Raw genomic sequence first — 25,170 nt, forward strand, 5'->3', positions numbered from 1 at the left:
GAAACTAAAAGGGATCATTACCGTAACTCCATTGCGGTAGGCCTGCTCCTGTGTCTTGGGAGTATCTATTTAACAAAAGATCTGTCTGCTTGAGCTGTAACTAAGCTGTAACTTGTCTGTTGTTTTAAACCCTTTAGTCCATCATTCCAAATTTTTGTTGGCAATGAGACAAGAATTGAGGGAGAAAAATAAACCAATGACAAGATGGTTGGGTAGCATCACTGAATCATGCTGCAGTCCATGGGGTCGCAGAGAGTTGGACATGACTTAGTGACGGAACGACAACTTAAAACCACCCCAGTTTTGCTGTTTGGAGAGACACAGCTTTGGGCAAGATCCTCAGTGTTCTCCTTATTTGCTGCAAGAATAAATTCTTCCTTCTTCGGATCTTGGACTTGGTTGTGTCTATAGGCTCCACACCCACCAAGAAGGGACCCCAGTTTTTGGAAAACATTTACAGACATGGCAAAGACTAGCAGCATAAATTACCACTTTGGCTTTGTGTTACGTTTGGGGTACCTATTAGGCATTCTAGGGTCTTAAGGATCATTCAGTCTTAATTACTCATTCAACAAACATTCAGTTCAGTTGTGTCTCTTTGTGACCCCATGACTGCAGCATGCCAGACTTCCCTGTCCATCACCAACTCCCAGAGCTCACTCAAACTCATGTCCATTGAGTCCGTGATGCCATCCAACCATCTCATCCTCTGTCATCCCCTTCTCCTCCTGCCTTCAATCTTTTCCAGCATCAGGGTCTTTTCCAATGAGTCAGTTCTTCACATGAGGTGGCCAACTTACAGGAGCTTCAGCTTCAGCATCAGTCCTTCCAATGAATATTCAGGGCTGATTTCCTTTAGGATGAACTGGTTGGATCTCCTTGCAGTCCAAGGGACTCTGAAGTCTTCTCCACCACCACAGTTCAAAAGCATCAATTCTTCCGCGCTCAGCTTTCTTTATGGTCCAACTCTCACATTCACACATGACTACTGGAAAAATCATAGCTTTGACCAGAAGGAGCTTTGTTGGCAAAGTAACGTCTCTGAAAGAAAGTGTTAGTAGTTCAGTCGTGCCTGACTCTTTGCCATCCCATGGACTGCAGCCCACCAGGCTCCTCTGTCCACGGAATTCCCCAGACAAGAATACTGGAGTGGGTTGCCATTTCCTTCTCCAGGGGATCTTTCCCGACCCAGGGATTGAACTCAGGTCGCCTGCACTGCAGGCAGATTCTTTACCAACTGAGCTTTGCTGGCAAAGTAACGTCTCTGCTTTTTAACAAATAACAAACATTAAGTATCCCTAGAGCCAGGCTCTATGGTAGAACCCAGTTCTATGAGAACGTGTCACCAGGACTTGGTCTGAAGGGAAGATAACGTCGACTTCGCTGAGACCTGAACAACGGAGGGAAATCACTTCAGGAATAATACAGGCGGCACGAAGAGCTGAGGAGGAGGCGGGCATCGGAGAAACGCCGCGGGGCCGCCGTGAGGGAGGCGGGCACCGCGACCCCCGGCGCGGAAGTCGCGGGGAGGGCAGTGGCTGGACTTGGGGCCTTGACGACCCAGGAGGATTTGTGGCTTCAGCCTGAGAACTAAACAGTCACCGAGGAGGGTGGTGAGGCGATAGGAGAGCCCAGGGCCCCCCGCCGCCCCAGCCTGGGTAGGCCTTTTAAAAAACACCTTTGTGGCTGCGGTGCGTCAAAGACGACATGGTGCCTGTGTGAGGGCCTTTCCTCACCTCCAGGTTCTGTTTCAAGACCCTCAGGTAGCGGGAAGCCGCCACTTCAGGCAGTTCACCCATTCACACGGCTTTGGTTGTCAAAAAGTTTGTTTTTTCCCCCAGTCAGAAGGTAAACCGGGGTCGCACGGGCGCCTCACCTCATTGATGACCTCGTCCTCTTCATCCTCTTCTTCGTCACTGTCGTCTTCGTCCACCTCCTCCACTTCATCCTCCTTTTCCTCATCGTCCAGAGCCGCGGGCACGGGGCTCAAAGCACGCCGCTTCGGCCGGCACGCCATGTTGCCGGCACCTCTGCGCCTGCGCAACCCCCGCGCGCCCGCCCTTCCGGATCCACCCAATCCAGCCGAGGGCGGGGTGGGGGATTGGAGGGCACGAAGACCCTCGGTGCGGAGTCGGCGTCAGCCCCACCACCGTGAAGTTCGACAGTCAAGTCCAATTGGGGGAGTCCTCTCTTGGCCTTTTCTTCCTCCTTCCATGGAGCAACTCGTCTTTCCGAGGTTCTCCTCACCCCCCCCTCCCGCTTTGCGCAGTGGTTTGACCTATCTCACTAGGTCGCTGGGCCTGGGTGTCAGTGCGCATGCGCGAGCTTCGGGTGGCTCCTGGATCCCCCACCCCCGGCGCAGGTGCCCAGTAACTGGGGGGCGGGGTTTGAGCTGTCGTCGTGGCAACGCCGGCCACGTGGTGAGGGGGCCGTCCTCCCGGCTCGGCTCTGCGCTGCGCGCAGCCGCCCGGCGGCCTGCTGGCGGAAACCGTGAGAGTCCGCCCCGGAGTGGCGCCCCGCCAGCCCGGCCAGGTAGGTGTCGCCTGTGCACGGTACCGGCGAAGACAGAAGAGTTCCGCGGACTCACGGGCACCCGCCTGCGGCACTGCCCGTGCGTGTCGATTTGGCAGCGGAACCCCTGAGGCCGCTGCTGGCCCCGGGTGGGCTGGGTGCGCGGTCCCCGAAGGGAAGGAAGGTTGGCGGGACCAGAGCAGATGCCCCAACCCGGCGTGCGTCGCCCAGCACAGCCTTGTCGGTAATCAGTGAGTGCGATCCTGATACCTACCCTTAGCCCACTGTTCTTAAGCGTATTTCTCGATCTGAAAGTTTCTTTAAAATCACGCATCAACCTCATCTGCTTTAGGTCAAGTTGTTGTTGGTTCAGTCGTTAAATTGTGTCCAACTCGGGGACCCCCATGGACTACAGCAAGCTAGGCTTGCAATGCAGGAGACTCAGGTTGGATCCCTGGGTAGGGAAGGTCCCTCTGGAGAAGGAAAGGAATTAGGTTATTCTTGCCTGGAGAATTCTGTGGACAGAAGATCCTGGCACATGGGGTCTCAAAGAGTCAGACACGACTGAGGGAATGACACTTTCACTTAGGGCTTTCCTGGGGGCTCAGACAGTAAAGAATCTCCCTGCAATGCAGGAGACCTGGATTTGATCCCTGGGGTCAGCAAGATCCCCTGAGGTAGGAAATAGCAATCCACTCCAGTATTCTTGCCTGAAAAATCCCATGGACAGAGGAGCCTAGCAGGCCATAATCCACTGGGTCTAAAAAAGCCGGACATGACTGAGCAATTAACACTTTCGGGGCCTGTGGGGATATCTAAAGGACAGACCTGAGCCTATTTTGAGAAAACACGGTGGAGAGGACTGTGGTAAACTAGGGAGCATGTACCCAGCAGCTCTGGAAGTTGTGGCCAAGTGAAAAAGTCACCCAGGGTTCTTAGTCTCACTTTGTAAGAAAACTTAAGAGTGCTGGACTTTTACCAAAAAACATGATTTGTAAAACTTGTGCCAAATAAAAGTCATCTACCAGTCAGATTTATCCCACAGACTGCCAGTTTGCAGCCTGTTAATGTTATTTGGGGGGAAAAAGTCACTAGAGAAGACATCAGCTTTTTGAGAGCAAGGCCTATAGCTTTTCTTTTTCACTCTGTAAAATGAGCAGAGTAGGTGGGAAGTGTGGTTGCAAAAAAGGAATGAGCTGTCTCTGAGTCTCTTGCCCCCTTCTCCCCTTGCCCTCCTCAATCTTTCCGGGCAACAGGGTCTTTTTCAATGAGTTGGCTCTTCGAATCAGGTGGCCAAAGTAATAGAGCTTCAGCTTCAGCATCAGTCCTTCCAATGAATATTCAGGGTTGATTTCGTTTAGGATTTACTGGTTTAATCTTGTAATCCAAGAACTCTCGCGTCTTCTCCACCACAGTTTGATCATAGGAATTCTATTTTTAATGTTTTGAGGAACATACTGTTTTGTAGTTTGCAAATTTTCCTCAATAAGCATGTGGTGCTTCAGTAAGAGAAGAGGGGAAAAGCCTTTCTTTGTGCCTTGGTGTTGAGTCACCAGTGTTGAACTCATGGTCAGATTGTGAGTTAGAGCAGGGAATGTAAATAAATGGACTACCCATGGTTTTTGTCCTTCAAGAAAGTCCAGTACTGACCCCGGGGAACTTCACACAGTCAGGGACTAGGTTGCCAACCCACTGGCTCACGTTTAGCTCAACTCAGAATTTATCTTTTTTTTTTCTTACTGGAATATGACTGCTTTACAATATTGTGTTAGTTTCTGCTCTACAACAGCATGAGTCAGCTATGTGCATACATGTGTCCCCTCCCTCCCTCGCACCCCCTGCCCCCCACACCACCCCACCCCTGTGGGTCATCGCAGAGCCCCGAGCTGAGCTCCCCGGGGTGTGCAGCAGCTTCCCACTAGCTCCGTGTTTTACACGTGGTAATGTGTGTGTGTGAAACCCAATCTCCCAGTTCATCCCACCCTCCCTTCCCCCTTGTGTCCACATGTCTGTTTTCTACATCTGTGTCTCTCTTCCCGCCTTGGAAATAGGTTCATCTGTACCATTTTTCTAGATTCCACATACATGCGTTAATATTTGATGTTTTTCTCTTTCTGACTTATTAATGTTCCACTCTGTATAACGGAGTCTGGAGTTTATCGTAAAGGAGCAGAGAGGTGGCAGCATATGCTTGGGAGATCAGGCCTATGCTCAGACCAGACCTGGGTTACATTTTCTTATTACCTCTGCCAACTACTGTGTTGTGCAGCCTGAGCACATTACTCAAACCTTCAGAGCTTTAGTTTCCTCTTCTGTAAAAAAAAGAATAATACTCCCTACCTTGCTGGTTTAAATGAGGATTTAGGTCTTGCTTGTAAAATGCTTAGCCCCATAAATTACACATGTAAGTGCCAGATGAAAGGGCAGCTGCTTTTATCGCTGCTCCTCAAAGCAGCAGGACAAGGTTTAAAAGTATGGATTTGAGACGTCGCTGTCTTACCAGCGAAGAGGCCTTAATCAAGTCAGTTCCCTGTCTCTTTAAGGAAAAGTGGCCATTCCCCATGCTCCAAAAATTGCTGAGTAAATCTAAAGCATTTGTTTTCCCACAATGCGAACAGATGTTTGCTGAGCATCTACTATGGGGAAGAAAGTGCCCCAGGAAAACCACTGGTTCAGAGGACCAAACCTATTTCACAGATTCAAGAACAGAGACCAAGAGAACAGTGTAGACCAGAACCCAAGCTTCAGCCCCTCTGGCACAAGATTCTTCCACACCACCAGGCCTCTTGCCAAAGTCCGAAGTGACACGCGTACAAACCTCCTTGCATAAAAGCCTGAGAATACCCCTTTCACCCCTTCCTGTTCCAGGCTTCCTCCTGTTGCTACAATGCAGGTAACAGGTGTCAACTGAAAAAAAAATTTTGTTTTAAACTTTATTTCTTGATGACTGCTCCGGATCTTCATTGCTGCACACAGGCTTCCTCTAGTTGCGGTGCACGGGCTTCGCATTGATTCTTTACCACTGGCCCAGCAGGGACGTCCCACCCCCTCCCTTGTTGAGAAGGGGTCTGTGGACCTTTCTCTGAGCCCTGTCATTCTGCCCTGGGCTGGATTTGCCCAGTAGTTCAGTGACTGGTACCTGTCAGTTGTGAGGGGGTAGATGCGAAGGAGAATCAATTGTCTGCACAGTCTCAGCTTTAAACCTTCAGTTACTAAGAAAAGTATCAGTGTGTTGGCATGACTGTCTGAGTGCACGTGTCCATTGATCCATTTCTCAGTGAACTTGGTGATACGGGCTCTGGTATGGCCAGGAAGCTTCAGCGGTGGCTGCTCTCAGTTCTGCCTTAGAGATGCTTAGCGTGGTGGCAGAGAAGGGCCAGGGGCAGTATGTGATCTTTATTTTTCAAGTCCTGCAGCCCATCTCATGGAATTTCTAAGCAGTCATTATCCAGAAGGCATCAGTTTTATTACCCAAGAGAACCACAGAGTAGAACCCAGAAGAAATATTCTCCTTATTTGCAGTGAGTAGATTTGGTTTGCTCTCACATGTTTTTATTATACAACTAAGGCTTCCCAGGTGGCCCAGTGATACAGAATCCACGTGCTAATGCAGGAGACTCAGGTTCGATTCCTGGATTGGGAAGATCCCCTGAAGAAGGAAATGACAGCCCCCTCCAGTATTCTTGCTTGGGGAATGCCATGGACAGAGGAGCCTGGCGGGCTACAGTCCATGGGGTCATAGAAGAGTCAAGCGTGATTTAATGACTACATAACAACAAGGGGGTAGCTGTCACTCATTATCTCCTGTGAGCCACTCCGTGCCTTGGGAGGGCAGAGGGTATTCCCGTTAAACAGGGGAGAAAACAAGATCACGTCGTGGTCAGTCAAGCTGGGACCAGGACCCGACTCCCTTGGCCCTTAGTCCTCTGCTTGTTCGGTGACCCTGCACTTCCCTCTTAATGTTGCCCCGGAGAGAAAGGGAGGAGAAAGCACAAGCAGAACAGTACATCCATCAACAAGACATCTCCATTGCTACTAAGTCTAGACTCCCTAACAGGGCCAGACAAGGCCACCTCCCCACTCTCCCCGGCACACTCCAGCCGCCCCAGGCCTCTCCTCACCCCTCAGGCTTGAACCTGTGCAGCCTCCAGTCTGAACATGATCCCCCAGGAACACTGGGTCCTCTAGGAAGCATTCTGGGCTCTGCATGGGTGAGGATGTGGGCCCCACTGCTTTAACACAGAACCGATAACATTGGGTGAAACAGGATAGAACGTTTCTTTCCTTTGATGTAAACAACTCTGGCTGACTGGTGGCTCTGCCATGCAATGGGGTCCTGCTCCTTGCATCACCCCCAGGACAGGACCCTGCTGCTCTTACTGGCCAACCCCATCCATCCTCCACCCGGCAGGGAGGCAGGAAGGGGAGGGCATGAACGGCACTTCCTGCCCAGGCGGGACCGGAAGTGTATGCGTCACTTCCACTTACGTCCTCTGGACCAGAACCACCTCACCTGACCACATGGATCTGCACATATTTGTCCCGGGCATCCATGTGCCCGACATTATGAAGGGCTCCTTTCTGAGAGGGAGCAGGGAGGAATGGATACTTGGGAATCCAGTGGATCCCCACTTCTCAATGAACCAGTCTCCCTGGCCCTTGCACTTGAGTCACGCCTGTCCTACCCTGGGGAAGCCCCAGGCCGCTTTCTGTTGTTCAGTCACTGAGTCGTGTGCGACTCCGCGAACTGCCCCACAGCAGGTTCCCTGTGCTTCACTGTCCCCTGGAGTTTGCTCAAACTCGTATCCATCGCGTCGGCGATGCCATCCGACCATCTCATCCTCTGTCAGTCACTTCTCCTGCCACTTAGTGACATACATCTCGGAACCCCCAGATTGGGAGGTATGTCAGCCGGGGTTCAACAGAACAGTAGGGGTTGTAATCAGGAGACTTGGTGCAAGGAATCGCCTTGCGCAGCTGTGGCGGCCGGCGAGGAAAGGCTGGAATCCACGGTGCGAGCCGACGGGAAGGGCAGGCCGGGCTCGGGCACTACCTGCAGCTGTGGCCACAGTGGAATTCCTTCTTCCTCAGGAAACCTCAGTTCTGCTCTTTAGGGCTTCCATTGCCTGAAACAGGCCTTCCCTGATGACCTAGGATCATCTCTTTTACTAAAAGCCAACGAATGGTGAGTGGATCAGCTCTCCAGAGTGCCTGCCCAGCAACACGGAGGTTAGCATTTCTGAATAAATGGGGAAAGCGAGCCCGGCCAAGTTGACACCTAAGAGTGAGCATCCCCGGAACGGGGATTTCTGATTTCTGTGGGGGACGCAAGGTGAGTAACTTCAGGAAATGATAGGCACGACGCTGCTGTTTGCCCAAGTCCCCTGGTTCTCCAGCTAACTGCTGGAAAGCAGCAGTAATTGAACTTGGCTTCATAATTATTGTTAGTTCACCCAGTATTGGTTGCTTAGATACAAAGCAATTCATTTGGAGCCAAAGTTTCCTAAGATGTCCCATAGATGTTATAAGTTTCCAGAAATACGTTCAGTGATTATTTATTAGTAATGGCTCCCAGAGTTAACACATTTCTGCTCCAAACAATATACTCTTTGACTATTATCAACCACTGTATATTAATTAAGTAACTGGTAGTTTAATGCTACTTATGGGATGTAATCTGCGTCTCCAGCAGAGTTTGTTCTGCAGGTCTTTGGCGGCATTTGTTTTGAGACCTTTGGGATGGTTATAATGTGCTTTTTCCTCCTTTGATACAAGCGGAACTTAATGTCTATTGTAAAAATAAAATTGGATGATACAGAAAGAGAGAAGAAAATAATCACCCTAACCTAGCAGCAAAAATATTCTTTCATATATATGTATATATAAAATGTGTAAGATCACACATTATGCAATTCTTTATCCTGCCTTTTTAAACTTAACATTATTTTGTGATTAAGTAAGCCATGTAATTAAGTTGTTTATGGATATTGTAGTGATTTTTTTGTAGACTTGTACCATGATTTACTTAGCCATTCTCTCCTTGTTGGACATTTACATTGTTTCTAATTATTTGCAATTATAAAGCATACCAAGATACAAACTTGCAGCTAAGTCTTGAGGATCTAATGAATAATGTGGTGATTATAATCAACAATGCTGTATTATCAACTTCAAAGCTGCCAAGAGACTAGATCTTAATTGTTTTTACCACAGAAGAGACATGATAATTTTATGAAGTGATAGAGGTGTTAGCTAATGTTACAGCAGTAATTGTATTGCAACATATAAATGTATTAAATCACACTGTACACCTTAAACTTGCCCGATGTTACATGTCTGTTAAAAAAAAGAATGCCAGGATGTTAATCTTTGCACACATTTATGAGTATCACCTTAGAATTTATTCTAAAAGTGAAATTATAGGAAGAAAGGGTATGAATATGTATGTCTTTTGATATATATCAACAAACCTTTCCATATTTCTTAAAAATTTTTGAAAGATTATCTCTCGATACTTGACCACATTGTAAAACATACGAGAAGAGTCAATATAATCATTCCCTAAAGAGCTTATAACCAACTGAGTAGATTTATCTAGAAATGAAAGTAATTATTCGTTTCCTTAAAACATACTCATTTCTCTTATTTGTTACTGATTCAACCCAGAATTTGCATCACTTCTCTTCTGTGAGTTTCCAGTATTCAGCTAGGATACTACCTCTCCCTAGTGGCTTTAATCCGCCTTTTCAAGTGATATCAAGTGCCAGCCTGCTGTCCACGGGCCTTATCGGTGACAGGGTCTTCAGAAGAACAAGCCCATAAACGCCAAGTCATTGTAGGGGAGGGAGAGGCCAGCCAAGCTGCCGCTGATTACCTGCGCCCCACGCCCGCCCGCCCGGCTGCTGGCCCTGCTGAGGAAGAGCCTTGGAGATCGAGTTAACATCCCCTCTCCCAACCCTCTCACAGCACCCTGTAAGGACTGCCAGGCCATGATGAAGGTTCTTCTGCTGAAAGACCCCAAGGAGGACGACTGTGGCCAGGACCCCTACGTCAGGGTAAGTGCTTGGCACACCCGGTCCCAGAACGCCTGGCCCTGCCTCGTGTTGAAGTCAATCAAGGGTGGGGCAATCTGCTAACAGTTGAGGAGTGGGCACAGTATAAGTTGTGAAATAGGCCCCCTTTTCCTTATTTCCCCCCAAAAAACCCTGCCAGCTCAAAGCTGTATCCTTTCATTTGCAGGAGCTGGGATTATATGGGCTCGAAGCCACTTTGATCCCTGTTTTATCGTTTGAATTTCTGTCTCTCCCCAGTCTGTCAGAGAAGGTAAGGTTCGTCAGCCTCTGAGCACTGTCGTTTTCCAATGAGACACCTTTGGTTTCTGCCGCATCCTTGCCAACCCCAGTGGGAAGGACCCAGTGATGAGCACTCGTCTCACTGGCGGCGTAAACTCACCTGCATCCTCAGCCCGAGCTTCTAGCAGCCCCTCCAGAAAGCCACCTGACCCAGAGGCGGGCCCATGGCGAGGCCCCGCCTGCCTGCTCTCAGCCCGCAGACCCTTCCCCTTCCTCCTCTCCTGCAGGCCGCGCCCCCCGACCTCAGCAAAGAGCCCAACAGCTGTTGTTTCTCCCCAGGCCGGGCACCTTGGCCGGGTCCCCCAGCAGATAAGAGGGAGGGTTGGGGCTGCTGCCCCCGGGTTGGGGGGATAGATTACTGGCAGGGACGGCCCCAGGGAAGCCCCATCGGAACAGTTCCAGCTAAAGATGGAGGTGCCCAGCCGCCTCCATCACTGCACGTGCCACCAGAAGACCTCCCCAGGGGCTGGATTCTGGACTCGTGGGCCGAGAGCCGGGGGCTTCACAGGATGGGTGTGCCCACCCCTGCCCACTGGGCTCCCGGGCCACTGTGAACTCCAGGCCCCCCACCCCCACCCCCATACTCTGCATATTGGAGTCTGCCCGTCACTCACGGAGCACCTCTCTGCTTTCTCCCTTCCGTTTGAGCTGAATGTTGAATTATTCGTTCAACAGTTGTCATCTGCCCTGACTGTGTGTTGTAAGGACTATGTAAGGGACCCCCATTGGCACCTCTACCATAAGCAGCTTTAACGGAAGCAGAGCTCATCATCTGAGCTCATTGCTAGAACCCCGATGGTCAGGAAAATGCTCGAAGCAGGGGCTTCTCCGTCACCCCCAGCTAGTCTGTTTGCTGAGGGGTGTCTGAGCTCCGTCTGGAGGTCTGGTGTTGCGGTGAGTACGAGTGGTCGGGTTTGGGCACTGTGGAGACACGTGCTCAGATCACAGTTCCGCCCCTCACCTGGGCTGCTTCCTCATCCTCGCCAAGCCTCTTTGTCTTAATCCGAGCAGTTCGAGTCTTTCCACCCATCACAGGGTACCGTCACATGTTTGGTGCAGGAATGTGTGTAAGAGCCACTGTGTGGCTCAGAATCCATGGTCAATAGATTTTGTCCCCATTTTTATCCTCAAAAACCAGGGCTTCAGCATGGATATCTCTCCTTGAATATTCCAGTTTATTACGGACGCAGGTCAAGTCTGCGGTCCTGCCTACACCCCAGCCATGCCCAGGCTGAGTCACATCCCCTCTCCCTTGTGCCTGCCACCCCGCGTCACACTGACCCGTCCCTCCCCAAGACTGTGAGGTGCTTGAGGGAAATGCTATGAATTTACCTGTGTGTCCTTAAAGACCTGGAGTAGATCCAGGCACTTAGGGAGCTCTCATGTCTTGAGTGGATGGAAGGATGGATGGAAGGATGGATGGATGGGTGGATGGATGGATGGGTGGATGGATGGATGGATTTTGTCTGCCTACCACTTTTGTGAAGATGTGGAATCCTGGGCAGCGTTGAACTTGGCCATCATATGAAATGCCTCTGCCGTTGTTTGGTGTGCAGCTGTCTCATCCCGAAGGTTACGGGGGACTCATTTTCACCAGCCCCAGAGCGGTGGAAGCCGTGGAGCGGTGTTTGCAGAAAGACACTAAAGCCGAAGGTGAGGGCGGGGTCTGCTGTGAATCCCTCTGGATGTCACTCTGGTTTATCCCGTCAGTGATGCTCAGTCTAGAAAGAGCTGGACCTGGGTTTGAAACAGCGCGGTGACTTTTAGTTCAAAAAGTATTTAGGTACCGACTTCCTTTGTGTCTGTGTTACCTTTGGAGGGAGCAGAAGACAAGATTCCCTCTTCTAGGCTATTTCTTAGTGTCCCACCCAGAATAGCATCACTTGGGAGCCTTCTGATGGGAGCAAGCACTTCAAGGTGCCGAGTGCCCAGGAAACGGGACCGTGCTGCCTCCCAAATGCCCAGGCAGGGGTCATATCTTAGGAAGGAAAAGCTAGTGTTTCCTTATCTCCTAAAAGCGTGTTGAATGCCAAGTGGCCTTATGATACTTTTCTTTTTTTCAGTATTTCTTTAACCCATATTTTAAAATGTTTACTTTTGTCACAAAATTATAATGTCCTCTATAAAATTGTGTTTGTTTGTAAACCTGAAATGTATTATCTCTACTTTGACCTAATGGATAAATGAGCCTTCCTATCTGAGATAATAGTTTTTTGACTGCTTTGGTTTATGGCCCAGAAAAAAATCAGTTGTGTTGGACGGCAGAAGATGGGGTGGTTAGATAGCATCCCCAACTCAGTGGACATGAATTTGAGCAAATTCCAAGAGATAGTGAAGGACAGAGGAGCCTGGCGTGCTGCAGTCCATGGGGTCACAAAGAGTAGGACAGAGCTTAGCGAGTAAACAGCAGTTGCTTTATTAGAGATTTAAATTGCCTCTTTCTCATAAGCAGTAACTTTTTTCTCTAAAAGTCTAATCTTGGGGGGAATTCCTTAGTGGTCCAGTGGTCAGGACTCAGTGCTCTTACTCCCGTGGCCGTGGGTTCAATCCCTGGTCTGGGAGCCAAGATCCCACAAGTCTCATGGCATGGCCAAAGGAAAAAGGATAGATTTTTACATTTTAATATCACCAAACAAATTAATTCTTCATTATGTTTGTTTACTAGTATTCCTTAAAAATGCTTCCAGTGCCAGCTGAGGAAATGACTTAATATTTCAAGCAAGGCATACTGAAACGTCTGGCTAAAGTGATTTGTAAAAACTTGCCTGTAGACTATGACTAGAATATAAAAATGGGTTTTAGTTTGAGATGCTGTTCTTTATATCTGGTCATTAATAGTTTGCCTTGCTCACGAGTTTTTTAGGATGAACAAACAGCCGCAGGCAGCAGTCCAAACGGCCACCGTGGTGTTTGCAACTCACATCGAATTTCATGTCTTACAGTCTGGAAAAAGTCTCTGAAAGGAAAATGGAACGCTAAGTCGGTGTATGTGGTGGGAAATGCTACTGCTTCTCTAGGTAAGGCCCAAATAAAACACCAAAGAATGACTGTGATATTGTGATTATAATAAAAAACGTATATTTGATCTTTATCCCTATTCCTGGCCCAGGCCTCCTAAAACCCTTGGAATTTCCTAAGTGATAAGAAAAAAAAAAAAGGTGTCTTTTGTTATTACTAACAGACCTCTTTCAACTCCATCTGAGTTGACTTCACTGCGGTGACTTTTGGGAAGCCCTTAAAGTGGGGGCTAGTTGCCATGGGAACCAATCCCATGATTCCAGGGGGAACTTTCAGATCCTGACCTCCCTGCCCCCCACCTCCAGGGAGAAGAATGGGGGGCTGCCCAGAGGTTGAATTAATCACCAGTGACCATTGGTTAGTCAGTTGTGCCCGCGTAATGAAGCCACCATAAAAATCCAAAGGGCAGTCTCACGGAGGAGCTGGGAGGCCCAGGCCCCCTGAACCATCCCTGCCTGATACAACTCCTCCATCTGGCTGTTCATTGACGCCCTTTGAAATATCCTCTGTAAGAAGCCAGCAACAGTAAATTACACCTTTTCCCTGAGTTCTGTGAGCTGTTCTAGCAAATGATCCAACTCAAGGAGTGGGCCGGGAGACCCTCTGACTCAGAGCTGGTCGTGTCAGAAGCATAAGCGACAACCTAGGTCTGAAGGGGTGGTGTGATCTAGGGGACTGAGCCCCAGATCCTTGGGATGTGAGTTAACATTGTCAGACACTCAACTGAGAGCCGGAGAACTTCTGGGTGTGGAAAACCCACAGCCGGGGCAACCAGCATGCAGAGGTGTGAGTGGTGGAGAGCAGAGGAGAGAGGGAAACGGGAGATGTCCTTCCCCACTGACCTGACTTAGTTCATGGAACCATATGGTTCAGCTTAAAACAGATTCTTTTCCTTACTCAGTTTATAACAGTTAGTCAGTCAACCACATAATGATGCCAATAAGGGTGTGGTGAAATAAATATATTCAGATATGGCTAAATGGTGTTGAAAATTGGTTCCCATCTTTTGAGAAATACTTGGTCAGCCTGTATTCAAAGGCTTTGCTAAATTATTTGTACCCTTTGGCCCACTAATCCCTTCTCTGATAGTCTATCCAAAGGTAGTAATCCCAAATAGGAGAAATGTTTTTATCAGTTCAGTTGCTTAGTCATGTCCAACTCTTTGCGACCCCATGGACTGCAGAACACCAGGCCTCCCTGTCCATCACCAACTCCCAGAGCTTGCTCAAACTCTTGTTCATCAAGTCGGTGATGCCATCCAACCATCTCATCTTCCGTCGTCCCCTTCTCCTCCCGCCTTCAATCTTTCCCAGCATCAGGGTCTTTTCAATGAGTCAGTTCTTCGCATCAGGTGGCCAAAGTATTGGAATTTCAGCTTCAGTATCAGTCCTTCCAATGAATATTCAGGACTGATTTTCTTTAGGATGGACTGGTTGGATCTCCTTGCTGTCTAAGGGACTCTCAAAGAGTCTTTGGGGTGGTGGTGGTGGTTGGGATACACAACTATATCATAGTGTTACTTACAATGTAAAAAAATGAAAAACCCCAAGTGTCCACTAACAGGGGAAGAGTTCAATTTAAGTTATAATAGATCTGTGTGATGATTATGTAGTTTCTTCTTTTACATACACATCTTTATTTTGAAGGAAACTTACAGGAAAGGTATAAATACAAGGCAAAGAACTTAATTTTTCCTGAACCTTTTGAGAGTAAGTTGCTAACTTGGCCCCACATCACCCAGAGCCACAGGTCTGGGGGCCGCGGGGGTGGGGGAGGCCACGGGCTGGGACCCAGCTCCCTCTCGGGCACACAGTGCCTCCTCCCACCTCCCACACTAGCTTCCAAGGGGGGACACTCGTGTCATTGTAAAGTACCTGCCTTCGTTTCTGCACCTTTAAGATACCACCCTGGAACAGAAGGACTTTAATAACCATGTAAAGTAATAAATGATGTTGTTGTTGTTTTCCAGTGAATAGAATTGGCCTGCATACAGAAGGAGAGGCCTGTGGAAACGCAGAAAAGCTGGCAGAATACATTTGTTCCAGTAAGTAGAATAGGGCCCCGGTGAAGCCCGGTATTGCTGTTGGGGGTCTCCCAGCCAGCACCTCGGGGAAGGGCCGTCTCCTTGGTGCCTTCTTGGTAGTGACACGGCTGATTTGAGTGCGTGCACCCCTCTGGGTTCACGGCGCCTTGTATCTGCTTCTGTCTTGTATCAGCTGCCTAGTATCTGCTTCCATCTCTGCTTGTCTGAGGTTCAGCCCACTCCCCTCCACCCCCTCCACCCAAGGACTGGAGACAACTCTAACCTGACACCGAATGAAAGGGCTGGAGACAAAACCAGGAACAGGACTTTCTGGGGATTGTAAGGGGCGGGTGGAGGCAGCAGGAGCTACTGGGCACCGTCTGTCTGTCTGTCCGCCAGCTCCCCCGCCTGCCCTTCCTTGTAGGAGCCGCTTCCTGCTCTGAATTCCCTCCAACCCCAAGGCCCGCTCCTCCATGAAGAGCACCCCCACCCCCTCATAAGCTCATCATTGGGCAGCACATGGGCTGAGACATAAAACAGCACGGGTTCCAGGGAGGTTTGTATTTCAGTAGGGATTAGGCTTTGCACTAATTATGACATTCTCAGCTTCTGACACGAGCCAAGCTTTTTGGAGCAGAACTCTGGAAGAGAGAGAACAGAGAGGCTCAGTGGGTCTATAGGGGAGCCCTGCTCAAGTTGTGTATCCCGATCCCTGCCCCGTGCCTGCTCCCGCTGCACACAGACGTGTCCTTGTCACGTTGACCCCTCCCTGACGGATGCATGGCATCAGACACCCATGTGGAAGAGGACAGAGAACCAGCTTGCCTTCTGTCCCTGAGGGGATCGGGGCCGCGCCCCTCGAGATCAGGGGCTGTGGGACTGTCTCTTGAGGACCGGATGCAGGCAGCTCTGCGGGCCCGTCCTCTGTCCATCGAAACGTGAGAGTGGCCATAGACCACGTGCCCGGGGCCGCGGTGCACAGACCCTTTCTAGAACTTCCCTTCGGAGACAGGGCCGGTTGGGTGCTGACGCCCAAGGTGTTGCTGTGAGTTTGTCCAGGAGAGAGTGTTGTCTTCTCTGTCCCTGGTGTTGGCACCAGGGTGGGCAGGGAGGGCAACACCTTGACTGGGAGCTTTTACAGCTTCTGGGCCATTTTGTGTGGGGCGTGGTGTGTTGGAACGTTTGTCCTCAAGGCGGCACTGGCCTGTTTCGATCTTTCTGAAGTCTTAGGGGGCCCTCCTATCAGGAGCCACTGCCGTTGGTAAAGGGGCGTGGGCTCGTGTGTTTCTGTTGACCCCTGGGAGCCGCTCCTGCAAGAGTCCTGGGTCCAAGAGTCCTGGGTCCTCCCCTTCCCCGTGGGCCAGGCCTCCTGGCACTCAGGCAGCGGACAGTGGACTTTGCAGGTTCCCATTCACTCTCCTTTTCCCACTTTTCTTTTACGAATAATCTCATTTCCTCTTTCCTGGGTCACTGTCACTTGGTATCGAGGGCTGGGCATTGCTGGGCGGTCAGCGTGGCCCTGGTGCCTCTCCTGCGTCATCTCATTTGGTCTCCACCACCATCCACTGTGGTCCACTGTGGGAGCCACATGGGCCTATTTAAATTTAAATTAATCGAAATGAAAAACCAAAAATCAAAATGTGTTTCCCCCATCACACGGAGCACAGGCCACAGCTCAGCCACCCCTCTCGGCTCAGGGCCCTGCAGGGACAGCCTGGCTGCCCCAGGGTCGCCCGGCGCGCTGTTTGGCAGCCTTGTCGAAGCTCCGGGAGCTCATGACCATCCAGGGTCCCAGAGCTCCGAGGGGACAAGCGGGAGGACGGACTCCGCACAGCTCGACCAGGGTTCGCCTGTGGGTCCTGATGAAGCTTCAGTTCCCAACTAGAATAACATCCAAGTAAGAATCCATCCTGACCGATAAGGACTTGCCCCTGGTTTCACCTGGATGTTGATGAGTTTCTTGCAAGCCAACTCTGAAGCTTGATCTTAAAAAGCAAGAATGCACTCCCAGTGCTTGGAGTAGAAAGGCCAGTTTGTAGTTACTGCTTATTTGTTTGACTTAAACACTTCATTACTCTGTGACGGGCACTGTTACAAGCACTTAAAGCCATCACCTCAGTGAATCTGGTAGTTTCTTGTTCTGATGGACAGGTCTTCCCTCCCAGGGTGTCTCTGCTGGTGGAAAAGAAAGGACGAGTGAAGTGGTCAGAGGTAGAAGATAACTCTTAACAGCGTTTTCTGAGAGAAAGAGGAGGGGAGGGTATCAGAGGCAGGCATTGTGTGGGTTATTTATTGATTTTTAATCTCCCTGGATTATAGTTGATGGATTACTCAGGTTATTTGAACTGTCCCCCTGGACTTGGAGCTGAGCTGACCAACAACTTGTTCCTGCGGACCTGCCCACTTCCTGGGCTCTCCTTCGTGCCCCGCCCCCCCTCCCCGCCCCCCAACCAGCCTCATTGTCCTGATTATCCACCGCTAAGTGCCCACCGCTAGCAGGCCTGAGAGGGCGCAGTGACTGCAGACCTGGAGGCCCTTAGAGTTTTACAGACACACGTGTCTCCTCCAGCGAAATGACATTGACCCGCTCCCTCTTGCCACCCGCATCGCCTGCAGAGACTGAGGCCCCCGCCCCGGCCACGTAGCGCGCTCTCAGGACTTTCAGCCCAGCAGGCCGGGCCCCCTTCCTGTTAAAGGAGCGCAGAGCACCTGAGCCCCGAGGTTCAGCGTCCCGTGTGGGGTCAGACTCCTGCCCGGCCCTGGTCTCTCCCTGTCATCCCAGGGGGACCTCACCGCTCACCTCTGCGGAACACTCAACCAGCTTTCACACTGGCCTGTTTAGCTGAGCTCATCCCAGAAAGGAATTTTTTTCATTCATTCATTCATTCATTCATTTTCCATAAACGATCTTACCACAAAGAGGAAGAGTGGTGTGGTCGAGCAGTGCCCTGGTGGGAGATGCTGTCAGTTTCCATGGTGATGAGATGGGCTGTAGGCATCCTTCCCCCCGGAGGCTGTTTCCCGTCAAGCTTCCACTCTTGGGAAGGATTCTGACACCTAATGGCCCATCAGTTCTGTTGGGAGCGGGTGTCTCCCATGGTGTCTCCACGATTCTGCAAAGAGAGGCCTCCAGCTGATTCTCCCAGAGAGGAGAGGTACACGGGAGCAGGAGGCAGGGCCGTTCTCAGCAGGCTGGGCCCCCTGCAGCATCTCTCAGACCCTCGGGCACCTGGCCTGGCGGCCGCCATCCCCACCATGACAGAAGTGCCCCCGCAGCTGGTCTCTGTTGGGGCGGCTGCACCTCCACCGTCCACGCTCGGCTCCCATTTCCTGCCTGTCCCTGGAGCGCAGGTTCCAGCCACCTCTCTCCCAGCCGGTCCCCTCTGGAGGCAGAGACTGTTACTCTGGGGCCAAAACCAGGCCTGACCTCTGACCCAGCTCTGCACGCCCACTGCTGCCTGGGGCCACCAGGGTGGGAGGGGCTTCGGAGGCTGGGGGGACCGCAGCCCCAAGCATGCGTGGGTGTTAGTGTTCCACATGCTGTCCCCCCCCAACCATGACCCCAAGAGCTTCCTCCACTCGGGCCTGGAACCGACCTGACCCAGGGCGGGGCCTGGGGTCGGCCTCCCGCACTGCTGACTCGTTACCTCCGGCACGTCCTCAACGCCCGCCTGTTTATTCACAGGGGAGTCCTCCACGCTGCCTCTTCTGTTTCCCTGCGGAACCCTCAAAAGAGAGATCCTGCCGAAAATGCTCACGGATAAAGGTGACCGAATGCGCTGGCCCTCGGGGCCACGCCTGCCCAGGCCTTTCCAGGGTCCCAGGGGCCCGCCCACGTGGTGACAGTTCGTCATCCCACAGCCCTCGAGGGAGAGCAAGGCTGGGCCAGGAGGCGCGTGCCCCTCAGGTTAGGTTCGGGGTGCAGGCACCTTCCTGCTTCAGACCCACCCACTCAGCTCCGCGGGAGCCCGGAGTCCTCACTGGGACCACAGTGGTGGTGGAGTGGCCAGGACTCCCGGTGGGCACGCAGGGAAGCCAGTCTTCGGGGGGCTTTGGCTGCCCCTCAGCCAGATCAGTGCAGTCTAGCCCTCCGATCTCATCAAGCACGTGGCGGCCTCCAGCTCAGCTGACCTAGACCTGCTCCCTCTCCAACCCTGGGCCCCAGGCCAGGGTGCCAGGGACCAAGCTGTCGAGGCCCCCGAAGCCTCGTGGCTGCTGACACCCCAGGCTTACAGCCCCCCTCACAGTCTGCCTCCAGCCCCGGCCCACAGGATGGGAGTCCACGCAGACAGCAGCCACGGCGGAGTGGTCAGGGCCAGGCCTGTGGATGGTCCACTCAGACGTGGGGACAAAGGGAATCGTGGTCCCGGGTGGGTCTGAGGCTTCGGGACCCCGTCCTCCCCTGTCACCTCCGCCTCCTGCACCGTGTGACCACTCCGCAGCAGCGTCAGGCGCAGTGCGGAGGGCCGGCCCAGCGCACGCCGCTGGGTGCCCGGCTGCTTGTTCCGGGAGGGCCATGTGGCCCTGGGGGGCCTCAGCTAACGGTGCCCTGTGGTCCGTTCCTGGCGCGGTAAAGTCTGTCTCCTGGTCTCCATTGTGTCCAGGGATCCCCTTGGAGAGTGTAACCGTCTACCAGACTATCCCGCACCCAGGGATCCAGGGGAACCTCAGCAGCTACTATACCCAGCAGGTGCGTGCCGCTTCCTGGGAGCTCAGGCTGGGAGCCCCCGGGTGGCACAGGCAGGGGTGAGGGGCGCCGGCCTCCCGATGCTGGTTCTACTGTCCATCGCAGCTTGTGCCTTGCGGTGGGGGTGGTGTCCCATCTTTTGGTTCCATCTCTGTGTCTGGGAAGTAGGAACAGATCCATCTGGTGAGGTTTATCAAGCGTTAAAGGAGATAATTTACACAAAGCCCTCTGTGTAACATTTGAGACTGAGAAAGCCCGGGGTCAGCAGTGGCCTTGACGCTGTTCCTCGCTGTGGGGTGGGGCGGTGGTGGAGCTGCAGGGCTGGGCTGGAGAGGCTGAGGGCCACACCAGGCGGCTGACAGGGCGGGCCGTGGTCTGGGTCGACCTGGGGAGGCCACGGGAACCTTTGGAGGCTTCAGGCAGAAGAGTGCTCGGCTCTTGTGGGGTTGATGGGAGCGTTCCACATCCGCACCCAATAAGACGCCTCCCCTTCCTCTCCCAGGACAGGCTTCTGAATCCCTTGCCAGCCTGGGAGGCCCTGTTAGCACCAACAGAGCAGAGAGGCCCAGGGGCCCGTCCGCTGCCTGCTCCATTTCCAGAAGGCACAGAGAGGCCCAGGGAGCAGGCTCGCTGCTCTGATCTGACTTGGTCAGTGTGCTTCGGCCACACGAGCTGAAGCCACTGTCCACTCACCTGCGTGCTGGCTCCCCAGTGCTTGTTGCCTCTGGCCGGGCAGGCGCAGACCCGAGGGCGGCAGAGCATCCAGGGAGCAGCGCCCAGCCCCTCCCCACCCCCTCTCTAAACTGTTCTCGACAGGGAGATGGAGCCCAGGACCCAAACCAGTGGGGGCCCTCCTGCTGTGAATGCCCCGGCGTGCACCTGGGCTCCGGGGGTGACGGTGACCAGCTGCAGAGCATCTCTCAGTGGGGACCCTCCTGCTGTGAATGCCCCTGGGCTGCCCCGACATGCACCTGGGCCCCGGGGGTGATGGTGACCGGCTGCGGAGCATCTCTCAGTGGGGACCCTCCTGCTGTGAATGCCCCGGCGTGCACCCTGGGCTCTGGGGGGTGACGGTGACTGGCTGGGCAGCATCTCTCAGTTGGGACCCTCCTGCTGTGAATGCCCATGTGCGCCCTGGGCTTGGTGGTGATGATCACCGTCTGGGCACCATCTTTCTCCTCGGCCCCCGGCAAGGGACTCACCCTGTTCTCCCTCTCCAGGGTGTTCCCGCCAGCATCACGTTTTTCAGTCCCTCTGGCCTGACACACAGTCTCAAGCATATTCAAGAGTTATCTGGTGACAGCATTGGCCAAATTAAGGTGAGCTATTCAGTGGGCTTTTGATCTTTTTCTTTCAGGTTCTTTTGTCTGTTTGTTTGTTTTAACTTTGACTAATTATCCTAGAATTCCCATGCGAAGTCAAAGCACCCCTGACCTCGCAGAGTCCCTGAAGGCAGCTCTGGAGAAAAGGCAGGGCTGGACGTCCCTGCGGCCAGCGCTCAGGACTGCGCTTCCTCTGCAGGGGGCTGGAGTTCCATCCCTGATCCAGGAAGGCCTCGTGCTGTGCGTGCGGGCTTTAGGACTCCCAGGCCCCTGCTCACAGCTCACAGTGCCACCTCCTGGCTGGTGCTCTTGGACAAGTTACTTAACCTCTCTGAGCCTGTGTAACATGAGGATAATTATCCCTTTGTGGTCTTCGCAGACACGTGTATGGTCTTCGCTGATAGGTTCATTGAAAGAACTCAAGTCAAGCCCTTAGCTCAAGGCCTGGCTCGGTTATTAGCATGCTTCCCCTTGTTTCCCGTTTGTCTTGAAATTATCTATTCTAAAATCCTTTCTTCTTTTCATGGTTTTTAACTCAAAGGATTTCCATTTGTACTCTAGGAGTTGGCAAGTAATCCCAGCACTGTAACGGGGATGCTCTTAAAGGGCCCGAAGGGGACTGGGGAAGGGGTACCGGTGTGACTGGGAGCCCCCAGCACAGGCCCCAGCACTCCTGGGGGTCGGGACTGTCTCTGCCTTATAGACTGGTTCCCCACTCCCACCCCACCCCCAGGGAGGTGCCCAGAGCCGGAACACTGGCCTTAGCGCTGGGCTGTTGGGGGCCCGGTGGAGAGTGGGCTGCCCTGCTCCAGGGGCCCCGTCCACAGCCTGGGTCCATCCCCGCGGGCCGTGTGGGTCCAGCTCCGTGGACTCTGTGGGTCCAGCCAGGCCCCTGGTGATGAGTCTCACAGCAGGGCTCTCTAGACTCTCCCCTGCTCCTGTGACCAGCCATTTCAGGGGGAAAAAAAGGCTCATGTGGAAATGTCATCTTGTGACCAGATTGCTTCTGCTGAAATTATGCCTGCTATTGGCTGGTTCCCAACTTCACGGTGTTTCTTTCTTTCTTTTTTTAATGTTCGTTTAGAGAAAAAAACAGCTTTATTGAGATATAATTCACACACCATGAAATTCACTTTTTATGACTTAAATATGTACCTTTTAAAGTGTGCAATTCAGTGGGTTTTGGTAAATTCATGGGGCTGTGCCACCATCACCCTCTCGTTGGGGAGCACTTTCATACCATGAAAGGAACCACGTGCCCGTGAGAGTCACTCCGCAGCCCCCCAGCCACCACTGGTCTTCTCCCTGTCGGCGGATCGCCCCGTGCTCTGGCCTTCTCGTACAAACAGAGTCACACCATGTACAGTCTGCGGTGACTGGCTCATTTCACTTGGCCTGATCGTTTCAGGGCTCACCCGTGTCGCCATATATCGGTTCTTCATTCCTCTGTGTTACCAGACGACAGTCCATTCTGTGAATATACCACCTTTCATTTATCCGTTCATCAGCTGATGGGCATTTGGATTGTGTCTTTTTTGAGCCATCATGAGTAACAGCTGAACGCCTAAGTACACGTGTGTGAACACATGTCTTCATTTCTCTTGAGTGTACCTATGAGGAGAGTTGCTAGCTCATATGGTGATGTTATATTTAACATTCTGAACAGTTGCCGAACTGTGTTCCAGAGTGGCTGTACCATTTTGCAGTCCCACCAGCAATGTATGAGGATTCTAATTTCTCCATATCCTTGCCAACCCTTGTTATTTTTTTTGTCTTTATGATTACAGCCGTTCTAGTGGGTATGAAGTAGTTTCTTAGTGGTATTGGTTTGGATTTCCCTAATGACTAAAGACACTGAGCATCTTTTCATGGGCATGATGGCCGTTTTGATACCTCCTTTTAAAAAAATTTTTTTTAAATTTATTTTTTAAAATTTATTTTATTTTATTATTATTTATTTTTTTATTTTAGAAATAAATATTATTATTTATTATTTTTTAATTTATTTATCTTTGCTTTACAATATTGGTTTGATTTCTGTCATACATCAATGTGAATTAACCTTAGTGAAAGTGAAAGTCACTCAGGCATGTCCGACTCTTTGCGACCCCATGGATCATACAGTCCGTGGAATTCTCCAGGCCAGAATACTGGAGTGGGTAGCCTTTCCCCTCTCCAGGGGACCTTCCCAACCCAGGGACTGAACCCAGGTCTCCCACATTGCAGGCGGATTCTCTCCCAGCTGAGCCACAAAGGAAGCAGTCTCCACCAACACGTATGTCCCTTCCCTCTTGGATCTCTCTCCCCCCTCCCGCCCCTTCCCACCCCTCTAGGTTATCACAGAGCACCAGTTTGAGTTCCCTGGGTCATCCCATTTTGGTATCTTCTTAAGGGAAGCATCTGTTCACACCTTCGCCACTTTTTAACTAGGTTATTTGTCCTTTTGGTGTTGAATTGTAAGAGTTCTTTTTTTTTTTTGGGAGGCAAGTCCCTTATTAGATACATGATTTGCACAAACTTCTTCCCATTCCATGAGTTGTCTTTCTACTGTGTTGATGGTGTTCTTTGAGGCACAGAAGTTTTTTTTAACCAGTGTTTTATTTTGCTGCTTGTGGTTTTCATCATGTGTCTGCGTTGCCTCGTCCACGGTCATGAAGATTCACTGCTGTGTTTTCTGTTGTAGTTTTAGCTCTGACATTGAGGTCTCTGATCCGTTTTGATTTGAGTTAATGTTTGTGCATGGTGTGAGGTAGGGGTCCAACTTCATTCTTTTGCCTTAGGGAGGTCTCTTAAGGGGTAGCTGCTTTGTGGGAGGGGTGGGAGTGTGGGGGCTCCAGGAGCCCCAGCTTCTGTGCGAGCAGCCTCCTTCCTCGCCCCCCACACGCCCCTGGAGAGGAGCGTCAGGCCACCGCGTCCTCAGACTGTGTGAAGGAGGTGTCTCGTCCTCTCTCCTGCCAGCCTGCCTGGGGAGGGGCGGATGGGGGTGCCGGGCAGGGGCTGCCATCATCAGGGGGCTCACTGTCACAGACGACTCCCGGGCAGGTCCCTGTCCGTGTGAACGCAGAGGGGGGTGGGAGGAGCACCTTCTCTCTGCCTGAAGTTGTCAATCTTCCCATTTCACCCCGCCCCCCGCCCCGAGCTAGCACTGAGAGGCAGGGTGATTGAGCCCCTTTCACAGATGAGAAAACTGAGGATCGAAAAGGCTAAGTGACTTGTAATGACAGCTGGCAGGGGCCAGAGTCACAGCAAAAACGTGGCCCAGGCCACTGAAGCTTCTCACCTAGGATAACGATGGTCCTGTGACCACCGACGGTCACGCGGCGTGGCTCTGTGCCAGGCACGGGCCAGGTGGTTACACGTGTTGCTCATCTAATCATTGGAGCAGCCAGACGAGCAAAGCTGTTAACCTTTCTGCTTCATGGAGGGGGGCGGAGACCCAGAGAGGGTGGGTCACCCTGAGGCCCCTGTCCTGTGGAGCTGCCACTTGCACCTGACCCCCTGGCTCCAGGCCCCGGTCTGGACTGCTCTGCCTCCATGGGGGTCCCGGCTGCCGCCCCTGCCGCACGGAGAGCCCCTTCCCGGGCTTCGTTCTGTGCTCCCACCACGGCGGTCCCGAATGATTCCAGACATCATCCTAACAGGGTGTCCGACGGGCCCTGCACCCACCGCCCCCCACGTCCCCCCGCGAGGCCTGTGGCTCCGCTGAGACCCCTCTGTCTTCTCCCTGCAGTTCGCGGCCATCGGCCCCACCACGGCCCACGCCCTGGCTGCGCAGGGCCTGCCCGTGAGCTGCACCGCCGAGAGCCCCACGCCACAAGCCCTGGCTGCTGGCATCAGGACGGCGCTCCAGCCCCACGCAAGCTGAGTGCAAGGCCCCAGCGCCCTGCCCAGGCTGGGCTCTGCCTCCAGGCAGAGCCAGGCATTGGCAGGGCCTCCCGGGAGGCCGCCGCCCTCCTGCTTCTGCCTCCTGCCTGAGGAGAACACCCCCGGCCCTGCCCAGCACCCGGGACCAGACAGGCCATGGGGTCAGCATCAGGCCTGCAGGCACCTGGCGACCCCCCCAGGGAGGCCAGCGCGGACCCTCGCCTGGCGCACACGGCTCCTCCGGCGGCGGGAAGGAAGCCAAATAAAGCTCGCTGGCCACTCGGGCGGACCGTGTGTTCTTGTCACTTGGCTGTGTTTGGGGAAGAAGCAGATAAGCCTTCGTGCTGAGAACTGACAAACCTGGCATGAAGAATAAAGTTTGCTGTGTATGAA

At 52.4% G+C, this 25,170-nt stretch overlaps 1 protein-coding gene across 31 annotated transcripts; it reads left to right on the plus strand.

Moving 5' to 3' along the window:
* The first annotated feature begins 1,876 nt into the window (after window positions 1–1,876).
* Window positions 1,877–25,170, plus strand: UROS (uroporphyrinogen III synthase). 31 transcript variants are annotated; one of them, XM_043475126.1, is made up of 11 exons: window positions 2,411–2,532; window positions 7,626–7,843; window positions 9,178–9,566; window positions 9,751–9,834; window positions 11,420–11,516; window positions 12,806–12,880; window positions 14,851–14,925; window positions 18,590–18,670; window positions 19,509–19,594; window positions 20,812–20,910; window positions 23,140–24,636. In XM_043475126.1, the coding sequence occupies exons 3-11, from the start codon at window positions 9,501–9,503 to the stop codon at window positions 23,302–23,304; spliced, it is 828 nt and encodes a 275-aa protein (XP_043331061.1). In that variant the 5' UTR covers window positions 2,411–2,532; window positions 7,626–7,843; window positions 9,178–9,500; the 3' UTR covers window positions 23,305–24,636. The 31 variants fall into 31 exon arrangements, 30 of the variants coding, with proteins under 30 accessions (XP_043331049.1, XP_043331048.1, XP_043331050.1 ...); XM_043475140.1 differs by having other exon boundaries at window positions 7,626–7,740; window positions 9,478–9,566; XM_043475135.1 differs by having other exon boundaries at window positions 7,626–7,696.

The sequence above is a fragment of the Cervus canadensis genome, chromosome 8 (genome assembly GCF_019320065.1).
Source record: "Cervus canadensis isolate Bull #8, Minnesota chromosome 8, ASM1932006v1, whole genome shotgun sequence".
In the NCBI taxonomy this organism is placed as follows: domain Eukaryota; kingdom Metazoa; phylum Chordata; class Mammalia; order Artiodactyla; family Cervidae; genus Cervus; species Cervus canadensis.

What these genes read in the sequence shown, in the direction of transcription:
- UROS (XM_043475113.1), top strand. Translation starts at nt 1,884, where the DNA reads ATGACCTCGTCCTCTTCATCCTCTTCTTCGTCACTGTCGTCTTCGTCC. An exon ending in TCCCCAGTCTGTCAGAGAAG is followed by an intron (nt 9,835 to 11,419) that starts GTAAGGTTCGTC and finishes TTTGGTGTGCAG; the next exon opens with CTGTCTCATCCCGAAGGTTA. An exon ending in ACAGCATTGGCCAAATTAAG is followed by an intron (nt 20,911 to 23,139) that starts GTGAGCTATTCA and finishes CCCACATTGCAG; the next exon opens with GCGGATTCTCTCCCAGCTGA.